A 24,411-nucleotide genomic window follows, 5' to 3' on the forward strand; every position below is an offset into this window, starting at 1 on the left:
AACAGCAAAAAGTGCTTAGCCTAGTGCCCAACACAATAAAGCGCCCATTATGATTATGTTTGTAACTATATAGCTGCTAATAGTCTATATTAGTGTAATTTATTGTTCACATAAATGGCCAGGGAGCCCCAGCATTGAAGGTGCTAAGGAAACAGAAACCCCTGTTGCTTCATGACCTTGGAGAAGTTATTTAAAATTTATTGACCTCATTCGCTGTAAGAAAATAATTGGGTCTGGGCCCAGTGGCTCAAGCCTGTAATCCCAGCACTTTGGGAGGCCAAGGTGGGTGGATCACCTGAGGTCAGGAGTTCAAGACCAGCCTGGCCAACATAGCAAAACCCTTTCTCTACTAAAAATACAAAAATTACGCAGGCATTGTGGCACACGCCTATAATCCCACCTACTCAGGAGGCTGAGGCAGAATAATTGCTTGAACCCGGGAGGCAGAGGTTGCAGTGAGCTAAGATCGCACCACTGCACTCCAGCCTGGGTAACAGAGTGAGACTGTCTCATAAAAAAGAGATAAAACTAATCATAATCATTTATTTGATTTAGCCCAATATAAACATTATTAATGAGACCTTTCACTTTGTTTTGTATTAAGCCTAAGAACAGGTGTGTATTGTACCCTTACAGCACATGTCAATCTGGACTAGCCTCATGTCAAGCCCTCGAGCCATGTAGGGCCAGTAACTGCTATGTTGGCCAGCACAGGTCTAGATCATCTGCTTTGGGATTCAGTAGTCGTGAGTTCAAGTCTCGGCTCTGCCACTTACTAGCTGTGTGACCTGGGACAAGTCACTTAACATCTCTGAGCCTTGTTTCCTGTGAAGTGGAGATGATAATAGCACCCACCTTGTGGTGTTGTTGAGAAGACTTAATGAGATGGTGCAAGTATGGAGGCTTAGTGCCTAGAGAGCCCCAGGGCAGTGGGTGGGATCAAAATGCCATGTATGCAGATGGAGTCCAGGGTTTGGGTGTCCCCTGTCCAGCCCCAGGCTCACCGTCGTCTCTGCCCCAGGTCCCGGATGCGCCGGGAGATGTTGGTGGAGGGGACCCAGGATGAGCCAGACCTTGACCCAAGTGGGGGTCCTGGAATCCTACCGCCAGGCCACTCCCACCCGGACCCCACCCTGCAGAGCACTGACTCTGAGACTGAGGACCAGAAGCCAACCATGAAGGAACTGGAGCTTCAGGAGGGCCCTGAGGAGAACAGCACACCCCTGACCACCCAGGACAAGGCCCAAGTGAGGATCAAGCAGGAACAGACAGAGGAGGATGCTGAGGAAGAGGCAGGCAGCCAGCCCCAGGACTTAGGGGAGCCAGACAAAGGCCAAGGTCCCCCCAAAGAGGAGCATCCCGACCCTCCGGGTAATGACGGACTCCCAAAAGTGGCTCCCAGTCCCCTCCTTCCAGGTGGATCCACCCCAGACTGTCCCTCACTTCATCCCCACCAGGAGAGTGAGGCTGGGGAGCGGCTTCACCCGGACCCTTTAAGTTTTAAGTCAGCCTCAGAGTCCTCACGCTGCAGCCTGGAGGTGTCACTGAACTCGCCCTCAGCTGCCTCCTCGCCAGGCCTCATGATGTCTGTGTCACCTATCCCCTCCTCCTCAGCACCCATCTCCCCATCGCCTCCTGGCGCCCCCCCTGCCAAAGTGCCGAGTGCCAGCCCCACTGCTGACACGGCTGGAGCCTTGCATCCCAGTGCCAAGGTGAACCCCAACTTGCAGCGGCGGCATGAAAAAATGGCCAACCTGAACAGCATCATTTACCGACTAGAGCGGGCTGCCAATCGGGAGGAGGCCCTGGAGTGGGAGTTCTGAAAGCAGGGTGAGGGGGCAAGGGACATACCCTGGTAACTACCTTCCTTTTCTCACTCACTCTCCTCAACAGGGTGGGGTAAGGGAGGGAGGAACTCAACCATCAAAATGTGGACAGCAATGTTATGCCGTTTACGTTTTTTGTTGTAATCCTAGTTCTATGAAGTTGTGTGAGCAGGTGGGTCAAATGCCATTGCCTCCACTTTTCGGCACCCCCTGCTCCTCTTCACCCTGACCCCTCTGCAGAAGGCAGAAGCAAAATGGCACCACATATTCACCTGAAAACTCCAAACTCTTTTAGAAAAATAAATAAATATTTATAGACCTCTTTTAGATATTTTAATAAAGGATCCTTTGGAATTTATCCCAGCTGATGCTGTTTTGATATTACAGAGAGTTATAAAATCAGGATGCTGTCACAACTGTTGCGAAGTATACACTGAAGTTGTGTCGTTTTTGCCACTAGATGAGATTAAAAGAAGACAATTGTTCAAAGCCATCACAAAACACTATAAGACTGACCAAAATCTAGATAACCTTTGAACCATGATTTTTTTCCACATCTGTCTGTGAGACACAGCGCATTGCTACTGCCCTTCCAGAAACTATGCTAAAAAAGAGAAAGTCCAAAAGACTCTAAACGAAAATCTTGATGCCGTTGAGGATGTGTTTCATTCTGGTGGTCTGTTTTGCAAGCTTGATAACACAAAATATCCGTGCCATTGTAAATGTTGTAGAGATGTGGGCTGTGGCCCAACCGTCCTATAAGAGATGTAGCATGGTACAGAACAAACTGCTTACACAGGTCTCACTAGTTAGAAACCTGTGGGCCATGGAGGTCAGACATCCATCTTGTCCATCTATAGGCAAGAAGTGTTTCCAGATCCTTTGGAAAGGTGGGCATGGGGCAGGTGCTTGGAGAGTGGCATTTGAACCAGAGGGACCCCATTTCCCCATGTGAACCATAGGCACAACCCAGGAAGTTTCCCCACTTGTAGGAGTGTGGGTATTCCAGAGCAAGACTGTGGCCACCATCTTCCCCTCTTGGTGTTTTCCAAAAGTGACAGTGTTGGTCATCCCATGACCACTGAAGCTTAGTAACCAGCGCCAAAAAGTAGAGTCATCAAACTAGAGATCCCAGCTCCCCTTCTCGCCATCTTCTTTCTCAAGTTGACCCTGGTGCTGTTTCTGGAAGGCATCTGCAACTCCAAGTCCATGCAGAACTCTGGAAGGCCAAGTTCATCGCAGCATGTTCACCATATCCCAGCCTCCAAATCTACCCTCCTACCTTCCAACGCATGACCTGTTGGGGAGCAGAGACTCAACCCCCAACTCAAAGGAGCCCTTCCTCCAGCGTCTTTGGCATGGTTTCTAGGGTGAGAGTTCCCAATTTGGATGAAACGGCCACCATATTGGTTATTGAATCTCTCTCCCTTGTTTTTATTACATTTCCTTTTTCAAACTGTCCGTGGGAAGGCTGAATTGGGTGACTCCCCAGAATGAAGATGAAAAGGTGACTATAATCAATGCCGATGCAATGCCAGCGGGTGAGATGGCCGATGGAGGTTTCAAAGATGTAGCTAGCATTTTGAAACCATATAGGCAAAACCCAGCAACCAGAAGGGGACAGATAAGGACCGTTCCAGAAATTTCAACTCTCACACCCAGCCCAGGCTGCAGTCTCCACACCAAACAGTCAACAAAACACAAACCCTGAAGGAAAACCTTTTCCATACACCCAGGCTATGCATTGAAGAGTTTTCCACTGTATACATTTTTATCCAGATGAAGGTATTTTTATATTTTGACAATAGGAAACAGTGACCAATTTTCAGAGTAATCAAATCTGGAACAAATGAAACATCTCCTTTTAGCCACCACCACCCTGTTGCAATTAAGACAACCGTGGGGGAACATACCACTTTTTACTGTTGAAACCAACACAACGTTGAAATCCAGGCTTACATGCAGACTCCGATTCCTAGAGAACTAAATTTGGCTTTAGTGTGACGGGATTTGATTAAGCACTTAGTATAGTCTTTTGAACACAGAAATCCTGTTGTACTTAAAGCTAGCGGACCCGTGAACAACTTTGTCAGGTTCACGTCCTATAACGGTTAAAAAAACACACACATACACAAACCGTTTCTATGAGAGATTGATGAACTTTGTTTAAAATTTTAAAAAAAGGAACACGTTCTGTAAACGAGTTGCTAAATACAGAATTGTATAATAATTCTGGGTGTCTTGATTCTTTGTTCTGGGGCTAGGAGTACAAATTGGAGGTCAGATCGGGCCCTCAGAGATGTTTTACAAAATGGTATTTTTTACAACTAATTTTTGTTTTGTTTTTTTAAGTTCTAGGGTACATGTGCACAATGTGCAGGTTTGTTACATATGTATACATGTGCCATGTTGGTGTGCTGCACCCGTTAACTCGTCATTTACATTAGGTATATCTCCTAATGCTATCCCTCCCCCCTCCCCACAATAGGACCTGGTGTGTGATGTTCCCCTTCCTGTGTCCAAGTGATCTCATCGTTCAGTTCCCACCTATGAGTGAGAATATGCGGTATTCGGTTTTCTGTTCTTGCGATAGTTTGCTGAGAATGATGGTTTCCAGCTGCATCCATGTCCCTACAAAGGACACAAACTCATCCTCTTTTATGGCTGCATAGTATTCCATGGTGTGTATGTGCCACATTTTCTTAATCCAGTCTGTCACTGATGGACATTTGGGTTGATTCCAAGTCTTTGCTATTGATTACAACTAGTTTTTAAGGCACAATGGCTCACACCTATAATCCCAGTGCTTTGGGAGGCCAAAGTGGGAGGATTGCCTAAGCCCAGGAATTTGAGGCTGCAGTGAGCTGTGATTGCCACTGCACTCCAGCATAGACAGTAGAGAGAGACCCTGTCTCTGGAAAAAAAAAAAAAAATTTAAGCCTGGTTTCTAAATTGCCAACATTGGCTTGGCATGGTGGCTCAGTCCTGTAATCCCAGCATTTTAGGAGGCCAATGTGGGAGGATCACTTAAGGCCAGGAGTTTGAGACCATCCTGAGCAACACAGTGAGACCCTCCTCTCTAAAAAAAAAAATTGCCAACATTAAAATGCAGGGGCATGTCCCATAAAAAGCATGAGCTTCTCTAGGAAATAGTCAAGATCTTGGCCACACTGGGCCCACGTTCCAGTGTGACAACAGCCAGATGAGGTCTGGCCGCCTTTAGATGGGGCATATGCCCATGGTTTGCTTCAGCCCTCAACTGTGCAACCTGCCTGGGCCTTGTGGGCATCTGGGTTAGCAAGTGTGCCTTGTGGGCCAGCCTGCAGCAGGGTGGAAGCTGGTCAGACTCCAGGGCCTGGTATGAGGAGTCAAAATTGCACTCTTCCCCTAAACCAGCAAGTGAACCAGCTTGCAAGCTGTGCCCACCTCTGTACAGTGTGTGAGTGGTTAGTGCCCCCAGCCCTGATGGGAAAATGCCAAGAGGGGTTTCCTGTTGATCAACGTAGCATCACGCCTTTCCTAGTTGTATAACTGGGGCCTCAGTTTCCTCATCTGCAAAATGGGGGTATCATAGCAGCCAGCTCAGAAGGTCATTGTGAAGAATATACATGCATATGCATAAAACTGCATGGCAGTAAGGACTCGATAACTAAATACAAAGATTAACCAAGCTTAGTGGCGGGCACCTGTAGTCCTAGCTACTTGAGAGGCTGAGGCACAAGAATTGCTTAAACCTATGAGGCGGAAGCTGTCATGAGCCATTGCGCCGCTGCATTCCAGCCTGGGTGGGCAGAGTGAGACTATTAAAAAAAAAAATGCCAGGTGCAGTGGCTCACACCTGTAATCCCAATACTTTGGGACGCCAAGGGGGGAGTGGATCATGAGGTCAGGAGTTCGAGACCAGCCTGACCAACATGGTGAAATCTCATCTCTACTAAAAATACAAAAATTAGCCGAGTGTGGTAGTGTGCACCTATAATCCCAGCTACTCAGGAGGCTGATGCAGGAGAATCGCTTGAACCTGGGAGGCGGAGGTTGTAGTGAGCCAAGATCGCGCCACTGCACTCTAGCCTGGGCGACAGAGCGAGACTCCATCGCAAAGGAAAAAAAGAAAAAACTCAGTAACTATTAGTTATTGTTATTGTAAGTAGGGGGTAGGTTCTTCCAGCCCATGATAGTGAGTCTCTGTGCATTAGACTACAGGAGGGGATTTTGTGACCTGTAATGTCAGGAGAGTCCCTGAAGTGGCACTAAACATTACTCACCCATGAGCCCAGCCATGTGCCTGTCCCAAGACAGCTCTTTTCCCTTTGTCTGGAAATCTTCCAGTTGCCGCAGTTTTTCCATATATCCTTGCAGGGAGAGTTGAACAGTTACCGCCGTCTCGGTTAGGATAACTAGTTGCTCCAAGCCCAGCAGGACGGCCCATTGGGATGCCTGGGCACCCCATCATGGAGTGGTGGCGGTGGGAGGTGGCAGGTCAGGGCCCAGTACCCCATCAGCCCTGGAGCTCCTGAGCCAGCCCATTGCATGTGACATTTCAGGTGGATGGATATGGCCTATCCTCAGAGCTGGTGAGGAAAATTGGAGTCAACAGCCAGATGGCCTGGTTTCAACTCTGGCTCAACCTCTTAGAGCTGTGTGACGTTGGGCAAATGCCTAAACTATGCAGTGCCTCAGTTTCCCAGCCATAAAGTGGAGATGATAGTAATGGCATCTTGCTCACAAGGTGGTTGTAAAGATTCAAATTAAAACCAAAGACTAGCCTTTCAGACCCTCCGTTCATTCACAGCTCTTGAGAAGGTCGGAGGTCAGAAACCCCTAGGGTGTGGCCCCCTATGGGACCAGGCTGGCAGGAGTGGAGTCTGGCACCGTGCAAGCCACCTGAGAACCTGAGGGAACAGGTGCCTGTGGGCTTCAGGGACTGAAGCATGTTCTGGGTCATCAGCTTTGGTGTTGACAGGGTATCTGCCGCCACTGCCCTGGAGTGAAGCAGGCAGCAACAGTGCAGCAAAATGTGAAATTCTGCACTGGGGGCTGTGGGACAGTGGAGGGGCTGGAGAGCAATGAGAAGGCCAGGACAGTCCCCAGGAGGAGACAGGTTTGGATCGGAGTGCAGAGGAGAGTGGAGAGCCCAGCTGGGGGCCACTGGGCAACTGTACATCAGCTATTAAGTATTTACTGAGTACCTACTGTCTGCTCAGTGCTATAAGCATTTATTGAGTACCTACTGTGTGCTCAGAGCTTGGATAGAGGAAACAAAGGAGGCCATGAGGGCACAAGTAGTGGGGTCCAGGAAGGCTTCCTGGAGGAGGGGGCATCTCAACTGATGCCTGAAAGATGACAAGAGTTAGAAAGGAGAAGTAGGCTGGGTGTGGTGGCTCACACCTGTAATCCCAGCACTTTGGGAGGCCAAGGCAGGCTTATCACGAGGTCAGGAGATTGAGACCAACCTGGCTAACATGGTGAAACCCCGTGTCTACTAAAAATACAAAAAATTAGCCTGGCGTGGTGGCGGGTACCTGTAGTCCCAGCTACTCTGGAGGCTGAGGCAGGAGAATGGCGTGAACCCAGGAGGCGGGACTTGCAGTGAGCTGAGATTGTGCCACTGCACTCCAGCCTGGGCGACAAAACAAGACTCCGTCTCAAAAAAACAAAGAAAAAAAAAAAAGAAAAAGAAAAAGAGAAGTAGAGGAGGAGTGCAGAAGGAACTATAGGCAAGGGGTGGAACTGGGATAAGAACCAGGGAGGAAGAAGCCCAAAGGAGGCTGGAAGTTGAGGTAGGGCAGCGGGGAGGAAGAGGAAAGGGGCTAAATTGTGAAGCACTTCGGGGCATGGCAGGAAATATGCCTTTCTCATGAGGGCACTAGGGAGCCATGGAGGGTATGAGGCAAGGGGTTGCTGTGGTCAGTCTAGCACTTTGAGGAGGTTAGGAGGTCCCATCTGCCTGGGGAGAAGGCAGGCCAGAGCACGGAGGGCAGGCCCTGAGCCTCAGGCCTCTGTGCCCTCCTCCCTCCTAGTTTAGCTCCTCCCACTAAGCAGGCAGCCCCACATCCTACCACCTCCTGGAAAATGCACAAAACCAAGCCCTCCCTAGCTGACTGGCCGTTGATGTGGTCATTCTGAAGCCCTACCTCCCCCACAGCCAGGGTTCCAAGTTGTGCCGCTATGGAAACCAGGCTGTCTTTGCAGGTACCTGGGACACTGAATGCACTCCCACTCCCAAGAGCAGGGGCCTGGGGCAGGGAACGTTACCCAGACAGGCCAGCCAGGTGACCTTAACAATGGTGACTCCTCACTCCAGGTCTGTTTCCCTACCTGCACACAATGAGAGGGAGAAATAGTTGAGCTCTTTGCTGATGTGTGACCTTCTCAAGCCCCCTAGGGAATAGCTATGAAAGTACAGGCTTTGAACTTAGCCTGGCCTGGCTTTGAATCTCCACTATCAGGTAATTCTAGAGCCCTTCCATGAAACTCAGTTTCCTTAACTGGAAAATGGATTTGATCATCATAGCATCACTTTTACTAGTTGTCTATTACTGCATAACAAACTATACCAAGATTGAGTGGCTTAAAAGAGTAAGCATTTATCTCTCATAATCTCCATGAGTTGGGAATTTGGGGATTGTGTAACTGGATGATTCTGGCTGGTAGGTCTTTCAGGAGGTTACAGTTAAGCCATCACCCAGGGCTGCAGTTATCTGAAGGCTGTTCTGGGACTGGAGGATCCACTTCCAAGATGGCTCACTCCCATGGCCCGCAAGTTCGTGCTGGTTGTGCGCTTCAGTTCTCCAGGTAGGCCTCTCCACTGCTTGAGCATCCCCACAGCATGGTGGCTGACTTCCCCCAGAGTAGCCACAGCGGAGATTGTAGTGTCTTCTGTGACCTAGATTTGGAAGCCCCATTGTTGCATCCAGTGTAATCTATTGGCCACATGGGCCCACCATAACTCAGTGTGGGAAAGAACCATACCAGGATGTGGATACCAGGAAGCAGGGTCACCTAGGGCCCATCTTAGAGGCTGCCACCACACTACCTTATCATTTCTTCAGCTGTGGCCCTAGAATCCCTTGCACCCTACTCAAAATGCAGTTTCCTGGGCCCTGCCCAAACCTACTGAGCCAGGGCCCAGGAATCTGCATTTTTAAGAAGCACTCCAGGTGATTTGGACACAAAGTAAACGTTAAGCCCCACTGACTGTCATAGGTCTCAGAGGGACTTCTCATCCAGTTGGCTTTCTTTGGCCCCCTGGGTGTGCCAGCCCCTAGGACGGACACTGGCAAACAGAAGAGAATGACAGAATAGGAGCACAGAACAGATATTCACTGGGTGTCTTACAGTCTAGAACTGTTGGGTTGAAAGAAATTATAACCCACTTAACTATGCAAATGTTTATTGAGAGGATCGAGGGGAGATCTTGGAAAACCCCAAAACAGGAAGTTCAGCCGGACTTCAATAGGTGTTGCACAGGCTATTGTGATCTTAGCTCTCGCTAAGGCCTGGCTGTTTCTCTTCCTGCCATCATGTCCCAGAAGGGTTGCTCACCATCAGCTCTTTTTTTTTTTTTTTGAGACAGAGTCTCACTCTGTCTCCCAGGTTGGAGTGCAGTGGCCGGATCTCAGCTCACTGCAAGCTCCGCCTCCCAGGTTTACGCCATTCTCCTGCCTCAGCCTCCGGAGTAGCTGGGACTACACGCACCCGCCACCTCGCCTGGCTAGTTTTTTGTATCTTTTAGTAGAGATGGGGTTTCACGTGTTAGCCAAGATGGTCTCGATCTCCTGACCTCGTGATCAGCCCGTCTCGGCCTCCCAAAGTGCTGGGATTACAGGCTTGAGCCACTGCACCGGGCCACCATCAACTCTTAAGTTTAGCACTTATGGCTACTGAACTTAGTTCCCAGGACCCTGACTGGCTCAGCTCGTGTCTGACCAACTCTCATCCGATCAGCTGTAGTCAAGGAAGGAAGAATCAGGGAAGCTGAGAGAGGGATGGAGGCAAAGATTGGCTTCTCTGTGCCAGGCCCCAGGGAGGGACAGAGGGGAGGCCCCTTTCTCAAGGAGCCGCAGCCTAGAGGGCCTGGGTGCCCTGCCCTGGGATTTTTCAGCTTCACAACTAGAGAAGCAATGACAGCTGCGCCCCTGGACCGTGAAGAGAGGGCAGCAACTGCAGCCCCGACACTCAGCTGCTCTCAGTCCCAGGCACAGGGCAACCACAAAGGTAGCTGGCCCCTGTGTCAGGAACAGGAAACCCTCTTGGAAAAAACAATCTATGGGCCCGCCTTTATTATTATTATTATTATTATTGTGGTAAAATATACATAATACACATAATGTTTGCTTTTTTCTTTTTTTTTTTTTTTTTGAGATGGGGGTCACTCTGTCACCCAGGTTGGAGTGCAGTGGTGTGATCTCAGCTCACTGCAACCTCCACCTCCCAGGCTCAAGCAATCCTCCCACCTCAACCTCCTGAGTAGCTGGGACTACAAGCGCACACCACTATGCCTGGCTAATTTTTGTGGTTTTTTTAGAGATGGGTTTTTGCCATGTTGCCCAGGCCGGTCTCAAGCTCCTGGGCTCAAGCAATCTGCCCACCTTGGCCTCCCAAAGTGCTGGGATTTCAGGCATGAGCCATCGCGCCTGGTCATAACTTTGCCATCTTAACCATTTTTGAGTGTACAGTTCAGTGGTATCAAGAACATTCATAACAATGCAGCCATCATCACCCTCCATCTCCAGAACTCTTCTCATCTTGCAAAACTAAACTCTGTACTCATTAATTGCTAACGCCCCATTTCGCCTCCCCTGAGCCCCTGCCACCCACTTTTCTATTTTTTGTCTCTGAATTTGGCTACTTTTAGTATTAGGTCGGTGCAAAATCAATTGCGGCTTTTGTCATTAAAAGTAATAGCAAAACTGCAATTACTTTTGCATCAAAATAATACCTCCTATAAGTGGAATTATATAGTATTTGTTGTTTGGTGACTGGCTTATTTCATTTAGCCCAATGTCTTCAGGGTTCATCCATGTTGTAGCATGTGTCAGAATTTCCATCCCTTAAGGTTGAAAAATATTCCATCGCCTGGATAGACCACGGTTTGTTTATCCACTCATCCACTGATGGACACTTGGGATGGACACATGAGTAATGCTGCTATGAACATGGGTATGCAAATGTCTCTTCTAGATCCTGCTTTAGCCAGGTGTGGTGGCTCATGTCTGTAATCTCAGCACTTTGAGCGGCCAAGGCAGGAGGATTGCTTGGGCCCAGGAGTTCAAGACCAAGCTGGCCAACACAGCAAGACCCCCATCTCTAAGATAAAAAAGTTAGTCAGGTGTGCTGGCATGCACCTGTGGTTCCAGCTACTTGGAAGGGCAAAGTGAGAAGATCGCTTGGACCAGGGTGATTGAGGCTGCAGTGAGCCTAAATGGTGTCACCACTGCACTCCAGCCTGGGCAACAGGGCAAGACCCTGTCTCTATAAGAAAAAAAAAAAAAAAAAAAACAGCTGGGCACAGTGGCTCACGCCTGAAATCCCAGCACTTTGGGAGGCCGAGGCAGGTGGACCACCTGAGGTCAGGAGTTCGAGACCAGCCTCCCCATCTCTACTAAAAATACAAAAATTCGCCGGGCATGGTGGCAGGAGCCTGTAATCCCAGCTACAGCTACTCGGGAGGCTGAGGCAGGAGAATTGCTTGAACCCAGGAGGCAGAGGTTGCAGTGAGCCGAGATCGTGCCACTGCACTCCAGCTCAGGTGACAGACCGAAATTCCATCTCAAAAAGACAAAAAACAAAAAACTCTGCTTTCAATTCTTTCGGATATATACCAAGCAGTGACTTGCTGCATCATATGATAATTCTATTTGTACTATTTGAGGAACCACCACACGTTTTTCCACAGTGGCTGCATCATTTTACATTCCCACCAACAGTGCACAAGGGTTGTACAATTTCTCCACATTCTGGCCAACACTTGTTATTTTCTGTGTTGACTGTAGCCATCCTAATTTGACTTGTGTTTTGCTACTGATTACTGATGGTGAGCATCTTTTCATGTACTTATTGCTTATTGGCCATTTATATATCTTCTTTGGAGAAATGTCTGCTCAAGTCTTGCCTTTTTTTTTTTTTTTTTTTTTTTTTTTTGGAGACAGAGTCTTGCTCTACCCCCAGGCTGGAGTGCAATGGCATGATCTCGGCTCACTGCAACCTCCCCGTCCCGGGTTCAAGCAATTCTCATGCCTCAGTCTTCTGAGTAGCTGGGATTACAGGTACCTGCCACCACGCCCGGCTAATTTTGTATCTTGAGTAGAGACAGGGTTTCACCATGTTGGCCAGGCTGGTCTCAAACTCCTGACCTCAGGTGATCCTCCCACCTCGGCCTTCCAAAGTGCTGGGATTACAGGCGTGAGCCACCATGCCCGTATTATTTGTTTTGTTTTGTTTTTTGAAATGGAGTCTCGCTCTGTCACCCAGTGGTGCCATCTTGGCTCACTGCAACCTCCCACCTCCTGGGTTCCAGCAATTCTCCTGCCTCAGCCTCCCAAGTAGTTGGGACTACAGGGACCCACCACCACGCCTGGCTAATTTTTGTATTTTTAGTGGAGACAGGGTTTTACCATGTTGGCCTGGCTGGTCTCAAACCTCTGGCCTCAGGTGATCTGCCCACCGTGGTCTCCCAAAGTGCTGGGATTACAGGCATGAACAACCTTGCCTGGCCTTTTGCCCAATTTTAAATAAGGTTGTTTTTTGTTGTTGTTTTTAGGATATCTCTATATTCTGCATATCAGATTGCAAATGACTTGCAAATATTTTGCCCACCTTTTTAAAAAGTCTTCATCAGAAAAATGCAAAACCTACAGCTAGGCTTAGACAACTTATTCTTTTACCATCTTGGAAGAGTTTCATGTTGAATGCTGAGGTTTTAGAAGTTAGAACAAGTAGCAGGAACTTTTTTTTTTTTTTTTTTTTTGGTGACACGGCGTTTCACTCTTGTTGCTCAGGCTGAACAAACTCCACCTCCCAGATTCAAGCGATTCTCCGCCTCAGCCTCCCAAGTAGCTGGGATTACAGGCGTGCACCACATGCCCAGCTAATTTTGTATTTTTAGTGGAGACGGGGTTTCTCCACGTTGGTCAGGCTGGTCTCGAACTCCCTACCTCAGATGATCTGCCGCCTCAGTCTCCCAAAGTGCTGAAATTACAGGTGTGAGCCACCGTGCCCAGCCGCAGGAACTTTTTCATAACAAAGTTTGTGCAAGGTGAGTGTGGCGAAGTCATCCGCAGAGGGGCTGGGGGAGCAGACAGTTGGCACCAGATCTAACCACATAGCACATAGCAGGGACAAAGCAGCCCCACTTAGGAACATCCGAGAGGCAGGGCCATAGGGGGACATGATCTTCCTTCAATATTTGTTCACACTTTAGGAAGGGATAAGAAGCAGTGGCCCCTTTACTGTAACAGGGAATCCCATTCTAGCCCCAACCCGCACCCCACTGAGCCAACAACAGCCCTGCAATTGGTTACCCAGAACCACCCTCAAATGTGTGCCAAACTCAATATGGGGCATTTCCTTTAGAGTGGTCAACTTCATGACTGCAAGATGGATGCCACAGTTCCAGACATCACAGACATTACTGCCCCTTCTCCATCCCCACAGAGAACAATGAAGAGCCTTTTTTTTTTTTTTTTTTTTTTTTTTTTGAACAGAATCTTCTCTGTTGCCCAGGCTGGAGTGCAGTGGCACGATCTCGGCTCACTGCAACCTCCACCTCCTGGGTTCAAGCGATTCTCCTGCCTCAGCCTCCCGAGTAGCTGGGACTATAGGCGCGCACCACCATGCCCGGGTAATTTTTGTACTTTTTAGTAGAGACAGGGTTTCACTACATTGGTTAGGCTGGTCTCGAACTCCTGACCTCGTGATTTGCCTGCCTTGGCCTCCCAAAGTGCTGGGATTACAGGTGTGAGCCACCGCACCTGGCCAATGAAGAGCTCTTTATTGTGTATTTTGGAAGGAAGACTCTTCCAACTCACATCTCATTGGCCAAAATCAGGCCACACGGCCACTCTCTGGCAGCTAAAGTTTAGCTATTCCCTGAGAGCCTATAGCAGCATAACTGTTTGAATTTGACTATTTAGGGTGGAAGGATGTTTGGCAATCAGCCTAACTTCTCACTGCATTGTCCTGCTTGAGGGCCTCACCTTCTACCCCAAGTGGCTTCTCAGAATATTCCTTCTGACCACATATGGTGCCCCCTTAGACTTGTGCCCTGAACACCTCCCCTGGGTCCAGAGGAATCACTGACATATCAGCAGTTGGATGTCCAGCATTTTGCTGCTGACCCTCCCTCTTGGAGCTGTTTTTCTCTCCCACTATTTCCCCCACTCTTTGCCCCATGCTGTACGGTGGCTGCGGTCACAAATGCCACAGGCAGTGCCCTGACTCAGCTTGTGTGGGGAGCCACTTCCCCAGCCCCCATCTGTCAGCTGTGGTCCCACAAGAGATGGAAAAAATTATTCAGCATGCACTGGATGCTCACAAGGGCCACGATTCCCTGATCTTCATACTTTTCATTTCTTGAACATGAGGACTATAGGTTGCTCACCCTAAGCCACATGTTCCTAAATGTACAGGATTTTTCCAGGCCTGCAAGGGAGACCTGTGACCCAAACTGAGTCCATGTGAAGAGGACCTAGGGCTTAAGTCCATCATGCTAGGCCACCTTGGGCCAGCCCCTTCTGTGAACCCCCATTAACCCAGTAGACAGACTCAATCAGTCAGAGAGCGGATACATGGCATGAGCACCACTACCAGGCACGTGGTGCTCACGGCAGATATTACTAATCAATCACAGGCTCTTTCCTTCTGAACTTGCATCGGTGCCAGAGTCTTCACTCCAGCTCCCTCCACAGCCTCCATGAACTTATCAGTGAGAAGCATGCAGTTTCGACTATTCCATCTGCCATCCTAATCAGGATTGTTAATGTCCCTCCCAACTCTCAGGTCTTCAGCCCAGTTAGCTTTCAAATCCTTGGCTTTTCCCTGCCTTCTCTCCCTTCTGAAAGGAACTTTGGGCTCCATTTTCCCTCATATTCCTCCTGAAGACTCTATCCTGTCATGGGATTCCAGAGATTTACATCCCTGCTCTGATACTCTCCAGCTAAGTGGCTTTGGCAAGTTTCATAACCTCAATGAGCCTGTTTCCCACATCTGTAAAATGGGACCAGCATCTGCCTTGAGAAGTGAGAATGCGCCTGGCAGGGCACCAGCCATGTGGTATCACCCACTAGTCCCTGCCCTTGCACAGCCTGCTCTGGGCTCTATCAGGGAAATCAATCAAGGATTTTGATGGGGAAAAAAATGACACGATCAGCCATTACTTGACAAAATTTTATTTTAGCCCTTGCATCTCCCTCCCAGGCTGCCAGAAAGCTCCCCCGACACCCAACCTGGGAGGCAGCCTGACCCCACCTTGTGCTTTGGTAGGGGACATCCCCCACCCCTCTCTCCCAGGACACCAGGGCCAGCGTACCTTGAGAGTCTGTAAACCTACGCCAGGACTGGGGTTAACACCTCACCCCACCCGCTGAGTCTGCCAGGACACGGGGCTCTGGGCAGCTCCGAACCCCTCCCAAGCCCCAGATCCTGTGCCACCCCCACCCACACCGCTCAGGACTCTGGAAGGAGGTGAGCAGGGACCGTACCAAGACCCCAGAGGTGCCTGTGGAGGAGAGCAGGGCTTGCTGGGGGGAAGACAATGAAGCAGCCAAGGATCCCTCTCAAGGGGCTCTGTCTCTGGCTGTGTTTCTCCAGCCCAAGCTGCCCCTCTCCCCAGCAGCAGGGACAACTGTTCCCCCAAGCCAAGCCCAGAGTCACAGATCATATCCCCTCCCACCAGCAAACAGGAAACTAAAGCAGTGAAAACATCAAGTTTTGTTGCCAGAAAAAAAAAATGCACCCTAAGTATTTAAAATTCAGACTGAGGTCCCAGCCCACCGGGCCAGCCGTGAGCTGGAGAGGCCTTGATTGCAGACACACCCCCCTCCATATTTCCCCAAGCCCAAGGGTCTCCAAAGACAGAAAGAAGGGGTTTCAGGCTGAGTCTGTCACCAAGAGGCAGCGTTTGGGAAAATCAAGGTCAGGGTGGGGGTGTCCTCAGGCGGCCCCTGGTGTGGGGCATTGAGGACTGTAAACATGACCCAGGGTGAGGGCCAGAGGGTATTCCCAGCCCCGAGGTTCTCCCTGGATGAAGAATGGGCACTGTGGTGAGAAGAAAGGGGACCGGCGGTTAGCCCCGAAGCCAGGCAAGACCTGGTCCCCACCGGGAGTATGGGGTGGGGGCTGAGCTCAGGAGGGGACCTGTTGGAGGGGGCTGCCTGAAGCTGAAGAGGGGTTCTGGAAGTTGCATTCGGTGTGAGGCTGTGTTTTCTCTGCCACTAGGTCAGTACCTGGGCCATCTTAGGTGGTGAGTCAGCTAGTGGCCTCCCCTCCCTGGGGGAACCTGCTAGAAGGTCACCTCGGGCCATGGCTGCCCAGCCCAGAAAGGGAGGTCAGGAGAGCTCCCAAGGGGCCCCAGGCCTGGGGGCCAAGACTGAAGGATGCAGTCAAGGAGTGTCTGGAAAGCCCTGTGAGAGCCACCACGGAGACAAAGACAGGGCCTGCAGCCAGAAAGCCACTACCACCAGGAGCACCACCATAAGGCCTGGCAGGGGACCCGGCAGAGTCCTGCCTCAGCCGGCCCAGGCCAGGAGCCCCAGCGACCAGGCAACCTCACCCTTCCGGTCCTGCACTAACACCTGCACCTGTGTCCCCAGTCGCCACCCTCCAAGCCACTGTCCTGCTCCTGGAGACAGGCAGGCACGGAGCCAGGTCAGCTCCTCTGGCAGGTCCTGGAGCAAGGCCAGGCCCAGGTGTAGCTGCCACAACCGATCCTCTCTCTATCCACCCTGAGGGCCCGGTCAGGAGCCGCACTAACTGTGCATTTGCTTTTCAGGCCACAGATTGTCCTCAGTCCCAGTGACCCTCTGAGCTGCAGGCCCAGCAAGGGCTGTTGCCAGCAAAGGCCTCTGCCAGGCAGCTCAGGCCAGCCTGGGGCCAGAGTTCTCAGGAAACCTCCCCCTCAGGCCCTGGATTCTCCTTAGTGTCGCGTGTGAGGTCCTCTCAAGGGTAGGCCTTCTGAATCACATGGTCCTAAAGGCCCATTCAGAATCCAGCACCTTCTCAGAGCCTGCATCCCCCAAAACCAGGCCATTCAGGGACTGGAAGCCAGCTTTGCCCATGATTTCCCTCAGGACCAGCTCCCCCAGTCTCTCCAGGACCCGGCCTGTCCCAGAGGGCATGGAGCTTGCGTCCCCCTAAAACAGGTGCCCTGGCGGCCTCAGGGCTGGACCCGGCTGCTGAGCCACTGGCCGCGCAGGGCCCGGATCTCCTGGCCATAGCACTCGTGCAGCCGGGCGAAGGGGGCCACGTCCAGGGGCCCGTGGGGTGCCGAGGCCCGGCGGCGAGGCGGTGGCGGAGGGGGCTCGGGTCCAGGTCTGAAGGTGGCCTCAGTGCTCCAGACAGCGCAGCCATTCTCCTTGGGCGGGAGGGCGCTGGGCCGGCGGGGCAGGGGCAGGGCTGGGACTGGGGCCGGGGCAGAGGGCAGGAATGGGACTGGGGCCGGGGCAGAGGGCAGGGACGGGGGCAAGGGCAGGGACTGAGGCTGGGGCAGGGCCATGCCACCCCCGCCGCGCACAGCCGCCAGCTGCTGCTCCAGCTCACGTACCACCAGCCGCAGGTAGTCGAAGCTGGCACGCGACAGGGCCTTGACCCAACCCTCCATGGCGGCCTGACTCTCAGCGGCCAGCACGTAGGTGCGCGCCCGGGTCCCCGCGAAGCGCACGGCGAAGGCGAACTCCTCCGCGGCCTCCACCAGCTCCACGGTGCAGCCCTCCAGGATGATGACGCCCACAGGCTCGCGGCTGGCCGCATCCTCGAAGTAGAAGAGCATGTTCCCACGCAGGACGAACCAGCGCCGGTGGTAGGCTGCGTGTCGCCCGCCCTTCTTGTACAGGAAGCCTGCGTTGTCCACTGGGGCGTCGCAGGTGGCGTAGAAGGCCAGGCTGCGCTCGTTCAGCTTCATGGCCGCAATCGCCGGGCCTGGAGGGGAGCCCGGGGCCTGGACCCCATGGAAGGGCTGTTACGCACAATACCACTGATGCTAGGTCACCCAGTGCCCCGAGGGGACCTTGCGGCCACTCTACATCCCCGTTTCACAGATGAGAAAACTGACACTCACAGGGTGGAAGCAGGCAGCCCATGTGCCCACAACTCCTAAGGAGCAGAGACAGGACTAGAACCTGGGTCTCACCAGCCTCCCCAGACAGCCTCATAACCTCCTGCCCTCCTGTATCCCTGAAATAATGTTGTGAGTTCCTACCGCATGCCAGACATTTCAGAGGGATGAACTCACTTGATCTCACAATAGACCTTAGGTTACAGGGACTGGCCTGGCTCGGGTTCAACAGATGAGGAAACAGGCACAGAGAGGTTAACTGCTTCCCCGGTGTCACAAAGCAGGTTGGGCAGGGCTGAAATCCAAACCCAGGCCTCATTTCAGGCGCTGCTGTTTCCATCATCCCAAGAACAAGACCAGCTGGCCTTCCGCAGTCCCTGCCAGGTCCCAGCCCTGACTGTGGTTCGACCTTGATTTGTCCGTCCATGAAATAGGGATATGAGCAGAACCAACTTCAGAGACTTGTAGAGATTGACTTCATTCATGGAATGTTTATGAAGCATCTACTGTGTGCCAGGCACTGTTCCAGGCCTAGGGATAGAGCAAAAACAAGACGGACAGGGTCCCTGCCTTTGTGGTGTTGAAATGCCACTGGCAAGTGAAAGGGAGCAGTTAACAGATAAGATGTCTGCCAGGTAGTCTCATGTCCTGTGGAAAATAAGACAGGGGCTGGGCGCAGTGGCTCACGCCTGTAATCCCAGGGATTTGGGAGGCCAAGGCTGATCCTTCTCACCTGAAGTCAGGAGTTCAAGACCAGCTTGGCCAACATGGCAAAACCCCATCTCTACTAAAAATAAAAAAAAACCAGCCAGGTGTAGTGGTGCACACCCATAATCCCAGCTATTTGGGAGACTGAGGCAGAAGAATCACTTGAACCCAAGAGGCGGAGGTTGCAGTGAGCCGAGATCACGCCATTGCACTCCAGCCTGGGCAACAGAGCAAGACTCCATCTCAAAAAAAAAAAAAAAAAAAAAGCCAGGCCTGGTGGGGAGTGCCTATAATCCCAGATACCTGGGAGGCTGAGGCAGGAAAACTGCTTGAACCCAGGAGGCAGAAGTTGCAGTCAGCCGAGATCGCACTACTGCACTCCTGCCTGGGGACAGAGCCAGACTCTATCTCAAAAAAAAGAAAGAATCTGGGCAAACATGCAAACCCAGGGTTAGGCTGACTTACAGAAAGGAGGGGCAGGGGGGCGTCCCATGCCATTTAGCATAGAGGACTCTAACTCCATGCCATCAGCCACAGTGACCCCATTCACTTTCCCCCAAGGAGTATACGATGGGGCAATGCTGGCCAGGAAGGACTTATCGGGAGGTGGCATCTGTGTCCCTGGCCTGGCCACCTTCCCTTGGGGTTTTCCACGGCCATTTTAAGAGCCCACCTTATCTCCCACTGTAGAGCCTCAGCCTGCATAGGATGGTAGCTACATTTTTCAAGAGGCAAAGCATATAAAGTCCTGGTACGCAGTAGGCACTCAGTGTTCACTGCCCTGCCTGGGTGGCGTCTTTCTCAGAGCCTGGTGGAATGAGGTCAGGGTGGTGGCTCTCCTAGGAGCAGCTGACCACAGTGAGGCCCTGTCGGACTACCTGACCTAGGGTGGAAGGGGTTGTCCTTGCCACCTCCTGTCACCCACATAGGCAGTCAGGGAAGGCTTCCTAGAAGAGGGAACATGAATTGTGACTTAGAAACTGAGAGAATGCCCATCAATGATAGAGTGTATAAAGAAAATGTGGTATATATACACCATGGAAAACTATCCAGCCATAAAAAGGAATGAGATCATGTCCTTTGCAGGGAAATAGATGAAGCTGGAAGCCATCATCCTCAGCAAATTAACACAGGAACAGAAAACCAAATACTGCATGTTCTTACTCATAAGTAGGAGTTGAACAATGAGAACACGTGGACACAGGGAGGGGCAGAACACACACGGGGGCCTGTTGGGTGATGGGGGTGAGGGGAGGGAACTTAGAGAACAGGTCAATAGGTGCAGCAGGCCACCATGGCACACGTATACCTATGTGACAAACCTGCATGTTCTGCACATGTATCACAGAACTCAATACAGAGGACTTATTGAACTCAATGCAGAACCCTGCCTCTCAGATACAGCTGTCCCTCTCTAAGCCACAGGGATTCACGCATTCCCCACACCACCACCCATCAACTCCCATGTGGATGCTGGCCCCAGTTCTCACAGGACCCTCCCCTCCGACTTGCCCAGTTCCGCTCCTACCTCTCAGGCCACCACTCGCCTCCCTGCCCTCTGTTCAGCTCCAGCCTCAGCTTGCTCTTCTCTGGATTCAAATGTCAGCTCTGCAGCATCTGGGCTGGGGGACCCCAGGCAGGCTATTAACCTCTCTGGGCCTCCGTTTCTGCATCTGTAAAATGGGATCATAACAGTGCCTAAGTCAGGGCTGTTGTGACAATGATACAGTGACTACACGGACTTTGCCAAGCACGGGGCCAGGCACACAATGCCTGCTGAGCACAGCTGCAGTTCACATTCTTCTTGGCTTTTCCCCAAATGTCCCCGTGTCATACTTCTGATCTCAGCAAATGGCCCTTGGTTTCCCTCTCACCCCCACATCTGATCACATATCAAGTCCAGTTGATCCCCCCTCTCCAGCATCTTCCAAATCAGTTGCCTAATCTGTCCACTCCACCTCCCCATTCTAGGCCCCATCACCATTCACTGGAACGGCTGCTGTAGCCTCCACACAAGTCTCCTTCCCCCCCGTCCATGTTCCTCAAGGTAAGATCCAAGCCTCCTTCCTAGGCTCTTCTCCGAGCCACACTGAAATCCACTCCCCACAGAGGGATCCTGCGAAAATTAAGTCCAATCACACTCCTCCTCTGCTCTAAACCCTCCCATGGCTCCCTACTTCTCTCAGCATAAAATTAAATCCTTAGGCAGGGTGCGGTGGCTCACACCTGTAATGCTAGCACTTTGGGAGGCTAGGCAGGAGGATCACTTGAGTTAGAGACCAGCCTGGACAACACAGCAAGACCCTACCTCCACAAAAAATAGAACAGAAATAGCTGGGCATGTTGACACAAGCCTCTAGTCCTAGCTGTCTGGGAGGCTAACATGGAAGGACTCCTTGAACTTGGGAGTGATCATGCCACTGCACTCCAGCCTGGGCAACATAGTGAGATCCTGCCTCAAAAAAAAAAAAAAAAAAAAAAAAAAAAACAGTCCAAGCCTCCCATGGCTTCCAAGTTCCCTTTTCCTACCTCTTTCCCCCTTGTTCACTCAGCTCCAGCCATCCTGGCCTCGTTTCTGTTCCTTAAATACACCAGATACATCCCCACCTCCAAGACTTGGTCCCGGCTGTCTGCCTGCAGGTCTTCACAAGGCCAGTTCCCCATCCTTTGGTCTCAGCCTAGCTGTCACCTCCTCAGAGAGGTGGTCCCTGGCCACCCTATGCATAAGAGGCCCTCCAGTCCCTCTCCTGTGCCTCCACCTGAAATTATTAATACCTGGGTCATTTTTGCCTGCTCTAGGAAAGCTGGGGTGTTTATGGTCTGAATTCCAGTGCCAGGCATGCAGTAGGTGCTCACATAGCTGTTTGATTCATTCTGTAGGTATCTTCTGAAACTTCTCAACGGCACCATGACAAGGGGTCTCACCCCACATTCACAGATGTGGAAATGGACACAGGGAGGTTCAATAAGTTGGCCAGAGGCATACAACTGTGCCCAGAATCACATGCTCCAGGCAAGCCACCCAAATAAAGGAGCCGATCTTGGGGTCTCTCCACCCCATCAAGGCCAAAGGAATAGCAACTTCCCTCCTGCTCAGCAAACCTCCTCCCTGCACTGCCCAGATGGAGGCCAAACTGCTTCAAAGTCACCAGCAGACACAGGACCCAGCTCTGCCCATGACCCCTGCCTCCACCAGAACAGGGAAGGCAGGAAACTGCAGGGGCACAGGCTCCAGCCTTGCCTGGAGCGAAGGCCTGGTCCCTGCCTTATCTCCCCACACTATTTTCCAAGAAGTTCAGAGTCCACTGTGGGCACTGCTGCTGATTCAACAGCCCAGGGCCAGACAGGAAGCTGGAGGGAGCCTGGCCCCGCGCTGCTCCCAAGGCAAAGTTCCTGCCTCTGCAGGTCCAGGCTGGAAGGCCTTGGACAAGTCGTTTCACCTTTCCAAGCCTCAGTTTCCTCGTCTGTTAAAATGGGCTGTGTGGCAAGGGTCCATGAGCTAAAAGAAGGAAAACCCACTGGCAAACTATGGGAAATGGATTGCAAGTATTAGCTGCTGTGAGTCGGAGTTTTCTCAGCCTCATCTGCAAAATGGGGATGTTAACTTCCATCCCTCTATGGGCTGAGTGAATTCACTCCTGAAGAGTCATTTTGCAAAATGCTTTCAGGGAAAGAGCTGTCAAAAAGGCAAATAATTCATCCAAGATCTCCAGGGGCACAGCTGGCCCTGGAACCCAGGTCTCTGGGGAGACTGAAGCATGGCATTTTGGCACTCACTTTAACGAAAGAAGCCAGAACCACAGGTCCTGGGGTTGAATCCAGCTGCCCTCAGTGTCCCCCAGCAGCGGGCGTGGGGAAGAGGGTGTGGCAGGAACAGGCTGAAAAACATGTGTGCCAAGAACCCTGAAGACCAGCCTGTCCGTCAGCGCACCAGCAGGGACCCCAGGGACGTGCCAGCACCGCCGTCCAGACACTGGCAGCCCCCTTGCCCACGGCAGGGGCTGCTTCTCCAGGTGTGGCCCTGCTCCCGGCTGCTCTCTGTCCCTTTGTGTGTTGTGCGTGGCAGCTCTCTTAAGTTCCTTAAAGGACAGTCAGGGCCCCAGATGGGTGATCAGCGGCAGAATAGGGGGCTTGTCCGCAGTCCCCCACAGCGGCAGACGTCCCTATGGGCTGAGGGCAGGGAGGGTGGTCATCGGCCAAGTTCGCCTCGGCAGCTGGAGAAGTGACCACTGGTGCAAAGTCCCAACAGGGAAGATCCCCGCAGCGCGCTCTCCAGGTGGCCGGGGAACCCCGAGGCCCAGGGCGGCCTGACCCGGGTCCCGTGTCCCGGTGCAGGTCCCCCCGCCAGGCCCGCCTTACCTCGCAGCGCAGGCCTAGGGCGGCGACGGGACGGGAGGCGCGAGGCTGGGGGGTGGCCCGGTCATGGTCCAGGACTGGCCCGGTTGCGGCAACGGCGGCAGCAGCGCTTTGTCTCCTGGGCGGCCGGGGCGGCGCAGCCGCGGGAGAGCTCAGATCCGACGGAAGGAGGCGGGAGCAACCGGACAGTCCGCGACCCACGGGCGCGCCCCTTTAACCCTTCCCAGCCTGCTCGTGCCGGGACCGCCCTCGCGTTCTTCCCGCCTCCCGATTGGCCGGCCCCGAACCGGCACGCCCCCGGATTCGCCACGCCCCCGTGAGCCCGCCCTCGAAATCACTCTTAAAGGGTCCGCTCGTGGCTCTCGACTCCCCAGTGCCCTAGCCCAGAAAAGAGGATTCGAGCCCGGGAAGCTCATTGCGATTCCAAAGGTAAGGACCGGCCCAGGTCGTGGATTAGCCTGGAAAAAGCATTTGGGGATCCTGGGCGGGCCATTCGCTGAAGTCCTAGGCTTAAGTCCAAACTCCCCCTAGGACAAGGCAGGAGCCAGTAGTTCAAGACCAGCCTGGGCAGCATAGGGAGACCACCATCTCTACAAATAATAAAAGTATTTGCTAAACCTGGGTTGCCAGGTTTAGCAAATTTAACTCCCAGTTATATTAGAAAAATAGCTCTAACTCCTGAAAAATGTGTAATTGGCAGAAAACAGCTGAATCCAGTACATTTCCATACAGCACTGTTCCATACGGACAGGGCGCCTCGCAAGCTTCCCCTGGCTCCAGGTGAAGAAAGTTCTGGAATGGGGCAGACTTGAGTTCGAGTCGCACTAGGCCACTGAACAGTGTGTGAGCTTAAAGAAATCATTTCACTTCTCTAAGCCTCCGGTTCCTCATCCAGAAAATAAAGACGATCATGATATGTAAAGTGCACGGCACAAAAGAAAGCTCTCAAGAAGTAGGAATTGCTGTTGTTTTTGCCCTGCCCAAAATAACACAGTTCCAGTTCCTTGAACCCTTCCTTACTTCCTGTTCCTGACGCCTCTTCTCCACCACCTGCCACCTCCCAATCACTATTCAGTCCTGGCCTGAAAGCAGGAAGAACAGGTCAGACCTGTTCAGGCTCAGCTCTCCATCGTTCAGCCTCTCACTAAGTGCCTACTGTGTGCCAGGCACTGCTCCTGAACCAGGTAAGTAGGTGCAGCCAAGAATCAAGACAACACAAATGAGTTCTGTAAGTTATTCATGCTAGGACTG

At 51.9% G+C, this 24,411-nt stretch overlaps 2 protein-coding genes across 4 annotated transcripts in view; one reads left to right on the forward strand and one right to left on the reverse strand.

The window, feature by feature from the left end:
* CUX2 (cut like homeobox 2) overlaps positions 1 to 4,029 on the forward strand; it is a 318,747-nt gene extending 314,718 nt beyond the window's left edge. Inside the window, exon 22 of the mRNA XM_037996526.2 lies at positions 1,022 to 4,029. Coding sequence (XP_037852454.1) covers positions 1,022 to 1,823 — 802 coding nt within the window. The 3' untranslated portion in view covers positions 1,824 to 4,029. The remainder of the gene's footprint in view (positions 1 to 1,021) is intronic.
* An 11,170-nt stretch (positions 4,030 to 15,199) lies between these two features.
* On the reverse strand, positions 15,200 to 23,390 carry PHETA1 (PH domain containing endocytic trafficking adaptor 1). Of its 3 annotated transcripts, none has more exons than XM_073021104.1 (3): positions 23,164 to 23,390; positions 20,333 to 20,477; positions 15,200 to 18,627 (listed from the first exon to the last, which is right to left on the reverse strand). In XM_073021104.1, exon 3 carries the CDS (start codon positions 17,941 to 17,943, stop codon positions 17,200 to 17,202), a length of 744 nt encoding a protein of 247 aa, XP_072877205.1. In that variant the 5' UTR covers positions 17,944 to 18,627; positions 20,333 to 20,477; positions 23,164 to 23,390; the 3' UTR covers positions 15,200 to 17,199. The 3 variants fall into 3 exon arrangements, with proteins under 3 accessions (XP_072877205.1, XP_008002913.3, XP_072877206.1); XM_008004722.3 differs by having other exon boundaries at positions 15,200 to 17,979; positions 23,164 to 23,389; XM_073021105.1 differs by lacking the exon at positions 23,164 to 23,390 and adding an exon at positions 22,582 to 23,135 and having other exon boundaries at positions 15,200 to 17,979.
* Positions 23,391 to 24,411: the final 1,021 nt, after the last annotated feature.

This window comes from Chlorocebus sabaeus, chromosome 11 (assembly GCF_047675955.1).
Source record: "Chlorocebus sabaeus isolate Y175 chromosome 11, mChlSab1.0.hap1, whole genome shotgun sequence".
NCBI lineage: Eukaryota > Metazoa > Chordata > Mammalia > Primates > Cercopithecidae > Chlorocebus > Chlorocebus sabaeus.